The 13,250-nt window shown below is 47.8% G+C and overlaps 1 protein-coding gene across 3 annotated transcripts in view; it reads right to left on the reverse strand.

The window, feature by feature from the left end:
• Positions 1 to 13,250, reverse strand: part of Cep89 (centrosomal protein 89) — a 28,744-nt gene that overhangs the window by 1,340 nt on the left and 14,154 nt on the right. For 2 of the 3 annotated variants that reach the window (XM_042667836.1, XM_042667835.1), the window contains 8 exons: positions 12,798 to 12,881; positions 11,980 to 12,080; positions 11,261 to 11,376; positions 10,403 to 10,583; positions 9,771 to 9,938; positions 8,330 to 8,471; positions 4,196 to 4,285; positions 275 to 444 (listed from right to left, as the gene is read on the reverse strand). In XM_042667836.1, the coding sequence (XP_042523770.1) occupies positions 275 to 444; positions 4,196 to 4,285; positions 8,330 to 8,471; positions 9,771 to 9,938; positions 10,403 to 10,583; positions 11,261 to 11,376; positions 11,980 to 12,080; positions 12,798 to 12,881 (1,052 nt within the window). Of the gene's footprint in view, positions 1 to 274; positions 445 to 4,195; positions 4,286 to 7,033; positions 7,480 to 8,329; positions 8,472 to 9,770; positions 9,939 to 10,402; positions 10,584 to 11,260; positions 11,377 to 11,979; positions 12,081 to 12,797; positions 12,882 to 13,250 lie in introns of those variants that run through there. The other variant, XM_042667838.1, reaches the window with a different exon arrangement.

The following is a 13,250-nucleotide window of genomic DNA, read 5'->3' on the forward strand; positions in this document are numbered from 1 at the left end:
CAAGATTCTACACTTTGAACTGTAAATCTCAATCTCCTGAGTAGCCTGGATTACAGTGGGAGCACCAATACCCAGCCCCTTGATTAGGTTTCATGGGAATACTTCTTATGGGAAGGACTGAAGGCCCAGGGAAGACCAACAAAAGGAGTTTAGACACGTGAATCACTGATGCTTTTTTTGTTTTAGAACCAATCAAAGCCAGGCAGTCTGAATTAGAAGAGGAGAAAGTGGGAAGACACACTGGGTGTGGTGTGGATCCTGTGCTGTGACCCACCTCTTCTGCTGCAGCGCCTGGTCCAGCACCTCTTGCTTGTCCTGTAACATCTGCTGCAGATATCCCAGCTCCTGCTGGTACCGGGCTGCCTTGCCTGCGAAGTCCTCCTCCTGCTGGGTCAGCAGGTGGCTGATGTCCTCCAGCCGCAGGGCTGCCTGCTTCTTGTAGCCCTGGGGAGGAAGGGGGGCTCTGTGAGCAGGGAGTGCAGCCTCTGCCATGTTCCTGCTTGCCCCTGGCCTGGCAGGGCCTCACATCGTTAAGATTGGCACAGGGAGGGCAAATTTGGATCTTAGGAGCCGGGTGCTGGGGGCTCACGCCTGTCATCCTGACTACTAAGGAGGCTGAGATATGGAGGATTGTGGTTTGAAGCCAGAGCGTCAACTCCATCTCCAGTGACCAACAAAGTCAGGAGGCGTGGCTCAAGTGGCAGAGCACATGTCTAGCAAGTGCAAGGCCCTGTCTACCTGAATTCAATTCTTAGTATGTGTGTGCATGCATGTTTGTGTGTATATATGCCTACGTACATGTGTACACATGTATGTGTTTATCACAAATACATATATATATATATAATATATATATATATCACATATGTATTTTTTCCCAGGTAAAACCACTCTATTTTGCAGTATTAGGAACTGAACCCAAGGCCTCCAGAAACCTGAGCAAGTTGTATTTTTTTCCCAATGGTGGTCATGGGATTTGAACTCAGGGCCTGGGTGCTGCGCTGAGCTCTTCAGCTCAAGGCTAGCCCTCTACCACTTGAAGCCACAGTGCCACTTCTGGTTTTCAGGCGGTTCCTTGGAGATAAGAGTGTTGCAGACTGTCCTGCCAAGTGTAAGAACAGAATGGGTTACGAGGTTGGAATGGAGCCTGGTCAGCACTCAGCAGGCTGAGAACTGGACCCTGGAAAGGTGGAAACAGACAAGGTAAGATACATGTCTAGGGCTGGCGATGTGGCTCAGTGGTAGAACGCTTGCCTATAGAATGCACGAGGCCCTGGGTTCCATTCCTCAGTACCATATACACAGAAAAAGCTGGAAGTGGTGCTGTGGCTCAAGTGGTAGTGTTAGCCTTGAGCAAAAGCAGATCAGGGACCATGCCAGCCCCTGAGTTCAAGCCCCAGGTCCAGTAAAAAAAAAAAAAAAGCAGGGACAGTGGGGGGGGGGGGGAGTGGGGGCTGGGAAGGTGGCTCAGTGGTAGAGTGCTTGCCTTGTATGCATGAGGCCCTGGGTTCAATTCCTCAGCACTACATAAGCAGAAAAAAGCCAGAAGTGGCGCTGTGGCTCAAGTGGTAGGGTGCTGGCCAGAAGAGCTGAAGGACAGCGCCCAGAGTTCAAGCCCCAGGACCGACACACACACACACACACACACACACAAACACACACACACACACACACACACACACACACACACACACACACACACAAGATACATGTCTACATTACAATGAACTGAGCCTATGGTATTTTTTTTTAATACAAATTTTCTTTATGAACACAATTGAGCATTTTGGTTATACAACAGGTTTTTTTTGTTATACAAGCATGATTTTGCTTATGTTATAATGATACCATCTAAAGAAGCAAGAACAGAAGTCAAACCCTTCTGGATTTCCTTCGCAGTATTAAGTATTTTCAAGTCTCTGGTGATTTTTAAGAACCTTTCATTGCTTATAAATAACATATTTTCAAAGCTTAGAGACATAAAACCAAGATACAATACAGAATATTAGAATTCCAGACTTTGTGATATGCATTCTATATATACTTAAAAAATAGTTTTCTATACCTGTCAGGTTCCTTTTCATCTTTTCTATTTCTGTCAAAAACAAACCATTTTAAAATTTGCATTTGAAATTAGTGATATATTAGATAGTGATTAGATACAGTGCCTCTTAACTGTATGGCCAGGAAATCAATCAACTAGAAGTAATTCTGGATTATCTGCAATGTGAGCCTATGGCATTTAAGTTCGCAGCTGACTGGACCCCGTGATGCTTGAGACAATGGTGTAGACAGGTGTGTAAGTTACAGCTCCGGATTTCAATGAGGGAGGCAGTTATGACAGCAAACACCGAGTGCCTCATGTCAACAGCTGCAGCCACGGGAAGCTGCTGCCTTGCTCTGTTATCTTCCCTGGCCTGGACTAGGTAAGTAGGCTTGCTTGAGGGAGCTCGGGGTTCAAAAGCATGACCTCCACCCCCCCACCCCCAGGTCCCCGCTTGCTTGACTCTCTCTTGGTCTGTTCTTTCTTTGGCTCTGGTATCCTCTTGTGCTGTCCCAGGTTGCAGACAGCAGCAGACTGGTTTTGAACTGTGATCCTCTCAGCCTCCTGAGCAGCTAGGATGACAGGCGTGAGCCACCAGCACCAGGCCTGTATTTTGTTTTTGTTTTTAACAGCTTTTGTTTTGTCTTTTGTTTTTTTACTACTAGGGATTGAGACCAGGATGCTGCACTTGCTAGGCAAAGTAGCTTTGTCACTGAACTATATCCCAGCCCCTGTATTAAGTTTTTCATATTTTTTTTCTTTTGTTTTGTTGGTTGAGGGGCCTGAACTCAGGGTCTCGGTGCTGTTCCGGGTACCTCCTTGTGCTCAGGGCTAGTGTTCTACTACTTGAGCCACACATCACTTCCCTGTATTTTGGGGTTTTTTTGGTCAGTCATGGGGCTTGAACTCTGGGTCTGGGTGCTGTCCCTGAGCTCTTCAGCTCAAGGATAGCGCTCTACCACTTGAGCCACAGAGCCACTTCTGGTTTTCTGGTGGTTAATTAGAGTTAAGAGTCCCACAGATGTTCTTGTCCGTAGCTTTGAACCACGAGCCTCAAATCTCAGCCTCCTGAATAGCTAGGATTACAGGCATGAGCCACTGGCGCCGGCTGTATTTTGTTTTTAAGAGATTTTTGCTAACTTTTCCCAGGCTAGGATTACAGGAATAAGCCACCATGTCCAGTCTTTTCTTTTTCTTAAAAACAATTGTATGATATATTATTGTGTGGAAGAAAAATAGCTTTTTAATCAATTGATAAGTCTTTTTTTTTTTTTGGTGCAGGTATTGGGGATTGAACTCTGGACCTCAACTTCTTCCTTGGCTGGCTGATAGTCTACCACTTGAGCTATAGTTCTGCTTCTGGACTTTTGTTGGCCCATTGGAGATAAGAGTCTCACTGGGCAGGCACCAGTGGCACATGCCTGTAATCCTAGCTACTCAGAAGGCTGAGAGCTGAGGACTAAAGTTCAAAGCCAGCCTGGGCAGGAAAAATCCATGAGTCTCATCTCCAACTAACCACCAAAAAAAAAAAAAAAGCCATTAATGGATGTTCAAGTGGTAGAGCGCTAGCCTTCAATGACAAAGCTCAGGGACACTGCTCAGGTTCTGAGTTCATGCCCCAGGACCAACACACACAATAAAGTCTCACTGTTTTGTCTTCAAACTGAGGCTGGCTAGGTTGGCTCTAAACTGAGATCCTCTAATATCAGCCTCCTGAGTAGCAAGAGCTATTTCTGTCAGTAAAATCTGCCATTGCTTTTTTTTTTTGGGGGGGGGGGGTGCTAAATGTTTCTCCGTCCCTTCTTCTTTCCTCCTTCCCACACCTCCATCTCTTTTCTGCAGTGGTTACTCTGAGTTAGGAATTACCTCCTCTTTGCAGAAGCAGGGCGGGGATGTAATTTTTTTTTTATTTTAATTTTGCTTCCCACTGTAGCTGGAATGACAAGTATGTGTGACCATACCTAATTACAAGTGGAAGAATGGTCTGGTAAGTTTTCCTACGGACAGGCCTCCACTCACAATCCTCCCATTCTCAAGCCTCCCATGTCACTGGGATTACAGGCGTGCACCCCCATGCCCAGTCACACCGCCCATGTGAAAAGCCCCTTTTCCTATGGGAAGGTGGATCTCCCAGGTGACCAGGACACTTACTTTGACTTTCTCCTCCAACTTCCCCAAGCGGATATTGCTCTTCACAATTGTGTTCAAAGTTCCATGTTTCTCGCTTTCTAGACATTTAGCCTTAAGAAGAATGGTAGAAATCAAAATCAATGAGCTGTCCACTTATAGAAAATGATTTTTTTTAAATTCTTGGGCTGGGGAAATTTTTTTTTTGGGGGGGGGGGGTTTCTTTTGGGTCCGGTTGTGGGGCCTGAACTCTGGGCCTGGGCGCTGTCCCTCAGCTCTTCAGCTCAAGGCTAGTGCTCTACCACTTGAACCACAGCGCCACTTCCGGCTTTTTTTCTTTTTGCTTATGTGATGCTGGGGAATCGAACCCAGGGCCTCATGCATGCAAGGCAAGCGCTCTACCACTGAGCCACTTTGGGCTGGGGAATTTTTTGTTTTAGTCATGGGGCTTGAACTCTGGGTCTGGGCGCTGTCTCTAAGCTCATCTGCTCAAGGCTAGCGCCCTACCACTTAAGCCACAGCACCACTTCCAGTTTTCTGGTGGTTAATTGGAGATAAGAGTCTCACGGACTAAGTGGCGCTGTAGCTCAAGTGGTAGAGCGCTCGCCTTGAGCTGAAGAGCTGAGCGACAGCGCTCAGGCCCAGAGTTCAAGCCCCACGACCGACAAAAAAAAAAAAAGAAAAAGAAAGAGTCTCATGGACTTTCCTGCCCCGGCTGCCTTTGAACTGCAATCCTCAGATCTCAGCCTCCTGAATAGCTAGGATGACAGGTGTGAGCCACCAGCGCCCGGCTGGGGAATGTATCTTAAGTGGCAGAGAGTTTGCCTAGGAAATCTAATGCTTTGGGTTCAAGGTCCCATAAGCATACATTAAAAAAATTCTGCTGAACACTGGTGACTCACACCTGTAATACTAGCAACTCGGGAAAAACCGGAAGTGGCACTATTAGCTCAAAGTGGTAGAGTGCTAAGCCGGGCACCGGTGACTCACACCTGTAATCCTAGCTACTCTGGAGGCTGAGATCTGAGGATCTCGGTTCAAAGCCAGCCCGGGCAGGAAACTCTGTGAGACTCTTATCTCCAGTAAACCACCAGAAAAACGGAAGTGGCACTGTGGCTCAAGCAGTAGAGCATTCACCTTGAGCTGAAGAGCGCAAGGACAGCGCCCAAGCCCAGAGTTCAAGCTCCACAACTGACAAAAAAAAAAGTGGTAGAGTGCTAGACTTGAGCAAAAAGTGCTAAGGGACAGCACCCAGGCCTTGAGTTCAAGCCCCATGACCAACAACAAAAATTTCTTTTGTGGATTGTTCACCTGGCCTCATCCTATTCCCCTCCACATTCCTCCCTTCCCCTCCTACCCCACACACCCTCCCCCCCCCCCCGCCTCCTCCCCCCCCACACACACACTCAGCTAACTTCTGTCATCCCTGGGTGAGGGCGGGCCATGTATGGATCAGCCCCCAAAGACAGGCTGAGGGTAGGAAGAGCTGCCAGAACCTTTTCTTTCCTTGTAGCTTATGCAATTGCTTCCATTACAGCTAAGGTAATCAGTGCTCAAGTGAAATCTGTTTGTAACTTGGCCACTGTGATCCATTCTGACAGAATAAAGGATGGTAACACCGTACGCAAAGCTCTTCTCCAGACTGGAGCAGACATGTTGGTTTATCCAACAGGGCATCAATGGAAGTGGAGATTTTATGCTGTGGTCCAGTTGGCATGGACCACAGGCGCTATTAACCATTGCCATTGCTAAAATTAGAGACAAAAGTTAACAGTGAGAATTCCCTCCCTGGTAACCTCTGGGGGCGCATGGACTTGGCAAAAAAAGAAAGAAAGAAAATAATAATGGGGCTGGGAATATGGCTCAGTGTTAGAGTGCCTAGCATGCAGGAAGCCCTGGGTTCAATTCCTCAGTACCATATAAGCAGAAAATATCAGAAGTAGTGCTATGGCTCAAGTGGTAGAAGGCTATCCTTTAGCAAAAGAAGCTCAGGGACAGTGCCCAGGCCCTGACTTCAGGCCCCAGAACTGGCAGTAAATGAATGAATCAATGAATGGATGAATAAATAATATATGACCCACATGCCTGGCACTGGTGATGCACACCTGTAATCCCAGCTACTCAGGAAGCTGAGATATGATCATGGTTCAAATCCTGCTCTGGTAGAAAAGTCTGGGAGATAAATCTCCAATGAACCAACAAAAAGCTAGAAATGGAGCTGTGGCACAAGTGGCACACCACCAGCCTTGTGTGAAAAAGTAAGAGACAGCGCCCACAACTGGCACACACAAAGAAAAAGACAGGAGCAGAAAAGACAGTTTACCGTCTTCCTCGGCACTACTGAAATTTGAACTCACCATCTCCTGCTGGCCAGGCAGGCAGGCCCCCAGCCTCAGACAACACATGTTTATTGTCTTGCCAGTGCTGGGCCCTGAACTCAGGGCCTGGGCTCTGTTGCTGAGCTTCCTTTGCTCAAGGCTAGCACTCTACCACTTGAACCACAGTTCCATTTCTCACATTTTTGCTGGTTAATTGGAGATAAGCGTCTGACTTTCCTGAACTGCTATCCTCATATCTCAGCCTCCTCAGTAGATAGGATTTACAGGGGTGAACCCCCCAGAACCTGGCTCAAATTTCTTTCTCAAAGAGTCAGGAAGAACTTAGCAATCTTAGAACTTAGGTACGTATAGGCAGGTCTGCCACAAAACTGCCAGCCGCTGTTGTGATGATGAAACAAGGTTTCAAAAATTAAGTACAGGAGGGCCTCAATGTAAGTTGAATTAACAATTTCTTTTATTAAAAATAAAGGTGAACTTTCCCCCCCAGGAACATCCTGCCTCTTATGCCCATGTTGTTCTAGAAGACTTTAACATCTCTCTAAGAAATAAAACAGCACCTTTGCAACCTGACCACCCTCCCCACAGCCCCCAGCTCTGGAGAAAGGACACAGATCTTCAGGCTCCTTGCTTTCTCCCTTGCTCAAAAGGTCCACTGCTTCCTTTGCATGTGACATTCATTAACACATGACCTCTGACCTCTGACTGAGCCGGCCTGAGCTCACTGGAGGCTTGGGAGAATTAGGTGCGTGCTTCATGTAGAGAAAGGAAGACGCGGAGGAGACCTGGACACATCACCTGAATCAAGGTCCCCTCCGTGGAGAGGACACATTCTTTAACTGTCTGGGGTAAATCCTACCAGATCTTTCTCAACACAGTGTCTGTCTTCTGTCGCTGTATGATCGCTCGCAATCAAAGTGGAAAGGCCCTGATCGTGCCTGCTCACTGCTCCTGCTGGCTGGGCTCCATCATCTAGGATATCAATAATTGACTTAATATCCCTCTATGGGAATAATGTCCCCATGCAGCTTTCCGCTATGCTCGCGGGATAAATTCTACTTCAGTGGTCTATGGGTGTGTGTGTGTGTGTGTGTGTGTGTGTGTGTGTGTGTGTGTGCGTGCGTGCGTGCGTGCGTGCGTGCGTGTGTGTGTGTGTGCACAAATACACAGGGTTCTATTATACGCACGAGGCTCCATTACTGGGGCGTTTGAACTCAGGACCTTGTGTGCTCTTGCTTTGCTTTCTTATTCAAGCCTACTACTCTACCACTTGAGTCACAGCTCCACTTCTGGCTTTTTGGAGATGAGCCACTCTCCTGCCAGGCTAGCTTCAAATCGAGATCCTCAGATCTCAGTCTCCTGAGTAGCTACGATAACAGGTATGAGCACAGATACCAGGCTTCAATTCTGTTTCGTCTTCAAATAAGGAAAAGATTAGACAGCTTTATGGAGATGACATAATGCTATGTCTGTGGGATTATAAACACACAAGGGCCACTATTTCTACTTAGATCCCTCAGTTTACCTTCTAAAATAATCTCTGACTTTACTGTAAAGTGTGGGTTGTTTGACTTTTAAAAATGTTTTGAAGCCGGGCGCCGGTGGCTCATGCCTGTAATCCTAGCTACTCAGGAGGCTGAGATCTGAGGATCTCAGTTCAAAGCCAGCCCAGGCAGGAACTCATGTCCAATGAGCCACCAAAAAGCTCAAGGAAAGCACCCAGGCTCTGAGTTCAAGCATTAAGACTGGCACAAAACAAAACAAAAAATCCTATTTCCATTTTACTTTGCTGTTAATGTAAGGTCACATTGAGGAAACTTACCAAATGTTTGAGGCCATCTCGTTCCTGGGCTAGATTCTCTGTCAAAGTAATGAGGTTGGCCAGGTAGTTATGAGCACAGAGTTCGTTCTTCAAGGCTTTTTCTGCATGCTTTTTGAGAGAGTCAATTTTCTTCTGGTATTTTCTAAATGGTTTCAAATGGGGAAACACAAACTGGTCAGTGTGCACAGCCAGGGCTCAGGGAAGTGCTGCATTACAAAACAGCAAGCATGCTCACATTTAAATGCACCTCTTAGCTGGGAGCCTGTAGCTCATGCCTGTAATCTTAGCTACTCCAGAGGCTGAGATCTGAGGATCTAGGGAGGAAAGTCTGTGAGACTCTTTACTTAACCACCAAAAAGCTGGAAGTGAAGGTGTGTCTCAGGTAGTAGAGTGGCAGCCTTGAGCGAGGAAAACCTAAGCAGGCGTGTGTGAGGTCCTGAGTTCAAGCCCCAGTATGGCACAAGCAAATATTCTTTTTGAGGCTGAGTAGCTCAGAGTGAGATCTTGTCTAGCATCATGAGGTCCTCTGTTTGTAGTTGAACAAAACAAACACATAAAAAAATTTAAAAAACTGCTCTGCTCGGCAACTTAAGTCTATTATGTTTCAAGGTAAACAGAAGGAAATTAATTTGCTGGGACTCATAATTATTGAGTCCCAACAAATTAATAGGATTTGCAATAAGCCTGCCAGTTGACAGGTTAGTATTATTCTATTGATTCTTTTGGCTGACATTCTGAAGGATATTTGTGCAAAAAGGGAGTCCAAAGTACACTTGGGGGACACAGTAAGCTTGTAAAGGTCCCTGAGTCTCAGGCCCATGGTGTGACATGCAGCCATATATGAAGTACAGATCGGAACTCAGGACCTCATCATCTCCCTTGGCTTTTTTCAGTGACGGCTGAAGCTCTACCACTTGAGCCATGCTTCCAGTTCCAGGTTTTTTGCTGGCTAACTGAAGATTTGTCTGCCCAGGCTGGCTTAGAACTGAGATTCTCACACCTCAAGCCTCTTGATGAGTTTAGATTACAGGCATGAGGGCTGGGAATGTGGCTTAGTGGTAGAGTACTTGCCTAGCATGCATGAAGCCCTGGCTTTGATTCCTCAGTACCACACACACAGAAAAAGCTGGAAATGGTGCTGTGGCTCAAGTGGTAGAGTGCTAGCCTTGAACAAAAGAAGCTCAAGGACAGTGCCCAGGCTCTGTGTTCAAGCCCCAGGACTGGCAAAAAAAAGAAAGAAAGAAAAAAAGATTACAGACATGAGCCACCAGTGCCTGGCTGTATTTAATATTTTGGTTCCCACTCATCTTGGCGACCCTTTTCCATTCGATCAGAAAAATGAGTGAGAAAAGAAATACAATGGGAGATACTTCATGCTTGGTTTTTTTCTTTAAATATTGAGAAATGGAAGAGCTCAGGAGAAAGCACATCTGGAGAGAACCTGTTTTTCTTCTGCGCCTGCTCCAGGTTGGCCTGAAGTGCTTTGTTCCTAGAGGCCCAGCTCTTCTTTTCTAACAACAGACTCTTGTTCTGCACCTGCAGGACCGTCAGCTTTTCCATCAGCTCCTCCAGCTCCGCCCGCTCCTTCTCTTCCTCCTTCTGCAGCTGGCTGGAGGACAAAGAAACATGCAGGCATAATTAGCTGAGCACCGTTGCCTGTCATCCTAGCTACTCAGGAGGCTGAGTTCTGAGGATTGTGGTTTGAAGCCAGGCTGGGCAGAAAAGTCCATAAGACTCTTATCTCCAAAGAACTGCCAAAAAAGCCAAAGTGGAGCTGTGGCTCAAGTGGTAGAGCATTAATCTTGAGTAAAAAAAAAAAAAGCTCAGGGACACTGTCCAGGCCCTGAGTTCAAGTTCAAGACCAGCACAAAATAAACGAGTAAATAAATAAAATAAAATAGCAGTTATTCTTACTCTCACATACCTGGCTTGTAGGTTAAAAAAAATCATCAGGGGTAGAAACCTAGAAACTATTGGATATACACGGCAGGACTGAGCGACCCCTGTCCACTCTGCCTTTACAAACATACAGGGGAAACTCCTTTCCACTCACCGGAGACTCTACCTCCTTACCTCTGTAATTCGTTTACGATGGAGGTATGCAGGTCCATGGCAATCTTGCTGTCCAGGTCTGTTTTGAGCTCTTGGCAGGTAGCCTGCAATGCCTCCAGCTGCTCCTTGCGTTCTGTCAGCTCCTTCTCCTGGCTTTGAGACTTCATCTCCAGCAGCATGAGTTGTTTAGTCAGCTTAGACACTGAAAAGCAAGAGAAAGATAAAGACATGGCAGGAGAAAAGACAAGAAAATGTATTAGCCGAGTGTTGTGGACTTGCCTGCAATCCAGGCACTTAATAGGCTGAAGCAGGAGGATCAAGAGAGTTCCAGGCTAATCTGGGCTACATAAGGAGAACCTGTTTCCAAAAATCAAAACCAGCCAATCAGCCAAAACCCCTCAAGAGTACTGATTACTAGGCTGGGAAGTTGGCTCAGTGGTAGAGCGCTTGCCTTGCATGCCTGAGGTCCTGGGTTCGATTCCTCAGCACCACATAAGCAAAAAGCTGGAAGTGGTGCTGTGGCTCAAGTGGTAGAGCGCTAGCCTTGAGCTGAAGAGCTGAGGGACAGCGCCCAGGCCCAGAGTTCAGACCCCACGACTGGGGGAAAAAAAAAAAAGAGTACTGATTACTAGGAATCAGCTAATAAAAATATACTTTGGGAATAGTTAAGGCTTTATATATAAAAACTGCTTTCCTGGTACTAGGGTTCTGCTAAATGAATGGTCCACACCACAGATCTACGCCACTGGATTCCACACTGAGAAATGAGTGGACACCATGTGGAGAGCTCACAGGAAAGCAGGCAATCATGAGGTGCGCGGCCATTCTGTGTGTGGAGGAGGGGGAAGGGTCTGCCATCCTTGCTTGGTCCCAGCTCACCTTCCTGCTGCTGCTCCTGGTGGATGTCCTGGGCTTTGTTCTCCTGGATCATCAGTTGCTCTATCAGCAACTTGTTTTCCTCCAAAACCAGCTCGGCTTGTGTCTGCAGCTGCTGCCTGTGATGATGGGTAAAAATGAACTAAGATCGCTGGGGACAGAGTGTGTAGGCATGCAAATCTCCAGATCTGTGCAACCAACCAAACATTGAAGATCGTGTATGTGCAATGTGAGGGGGACTGGGCGGGGAGGGGAGACAGTGACGTCTGAAATTGGACTCCCCACGCTAAACATGTCTACACACAAATGGGGAGAGAAGGGAGGAGTACCCAATGTACACAGGACCTAGGAAGCAAGTCAAAATGGCCAATCCTGATCTGTTTTTGGTGTCAGTCATTGAACTCAGGGCCTTGGCACTGTCCCTGAGCCTTTTCTGCTCCAGGCTGGTGCTCTACCACTTGAGTTATACCTCTACTTCCAGCTTTTTGCTGGATAATAGGAAATAAGCATCTCATAGATTCTTCCTGCCAGGCTGGCTTTGAACTGTGATCCTCAGATCTCAGCCTCCTGAGTAAGCTGGGATTACAGGTGTGAGCTACTCTCCCTTCAGATACCTCAGCTACGTGAAGAAAATGCACGTCTGTATTTTTACGTTATTTCGTACAGCTTATCCTGGGGCCTGTGTGCTCTGGGGACAAGGGACACTCGGGGCTGACACTTGCCGTTCCACCGCACTGACGACCGTGCTCTTTATCACCCGGTGCAGGCCTTCATTCTCCTCCACCACCTGCTGCACCCGCATCCTGAATGCCCGCATCTCCTCCTGAAACACGGGAGGCACCCATGCTGACTCCACAGCACTGCCTGCAGTCCTGTCCGGCCCCCCGCCCTCAGCGAGGAGCCAGGACACCTGCACACCACTGAGCACTGGGCAAAGAGCCCACACTCTCTCTCTCTCTCCCTCCCTCCCTCCCTTCCTTCCTTGCTCCTTCTTTCCTCTCCCTTCCCTTCCTTCCTCTCCCTCCCTTCTTCCTCCCTCCCCTTCCTTCCTTCCTTCCTTTTCTTCCTTCCTTCCTTCCTCTTCTTTCCTCTCCCACTTATTTATTTCTGTGCCACTGCTGGGGCCTTAAGTCAGGGTCACTTAATGGGGTCCCCAGAGGCACAGGACAACTCTTGTGCATCCCAGGCCTTCTGAGCAACAATGGCCAAGTTAGAAAGAATGATCTTCATGGCCAGAAGCTGTCCAAAGACGTGGGAGAGCAGGCAGGGACAAGTATGGTGTCAGCAGCTTAAGTGGTGAACTTCCCTGGGGCTAGAGCACTAAGTTTACCTAAAACACACATGGCCTGTGCCTCTGACTGACTTGCCTGCCTCTACCACTGGAACCACATCTCTAGTTCCGGCCTTTTGCTGGTTTGTGGGAGATCAGAGTCTCATGGACTTCCTGCCGGGGCTGGCTTCAAACAGTGGTCCTCAGATCTCAGCCTCCTGATTAGCTGAGGTGACAGGTGTGAGCCCCTGGTGCAAGGCTGGCCCCTACCTCGAGGGTGGCGCTCAGCTGGTCCTTCTCGTTCATTCTGTCTTCATAAGCCAGCAGCAGCGGCGAGAGGTACTTGATATCCACCTGAACAGCACGGAGGAAAGGGGGGTTAACAGAAGCTGGGGCTGGTGGCTCACAACTGTCATCCACGTAGCTACCTGAGGGGCTGAGCTCAGGAGGATGGTGGTTCAAGGACAGCCAGGCAGAGGCATTCCATAGGCCTCCTTCAAACCCACAGCTGGTGCAGGGGCACATGTCTATCATCCCGAGCCACATGGGAAGTTGGAGCCAGGAAGATCACGGTTCCAGGCCAGCCTAGGCAGAAAAGTCCACAGACCCCCATCTCCATGAGAGATGCTGGGCTTGGCGGCCCTTACCTGTGATATTAGCAACAGTGGGCACCTCACGTTCCAGGTACCAGCCTGGGTGGAAAGCGAGGCCTTATACTAAAAA

This window comes from Dipodomys spectabilis, unplaced genomic scaffold (genome assembly GCF_019054845.1).
Source record: "Dipodomys spectabilis isolate Male_0828 unplaced genomic scaffold, ASM1905484v1 ptg000422l, whole genome shotgun sequence".
NCBI classification, from domain to species: Eukaryota; Metazoa; Chordata; class Mammalia; order Rodentia; family Heteromyidae; genus Dipodomys; species Dipodomys spectabilis.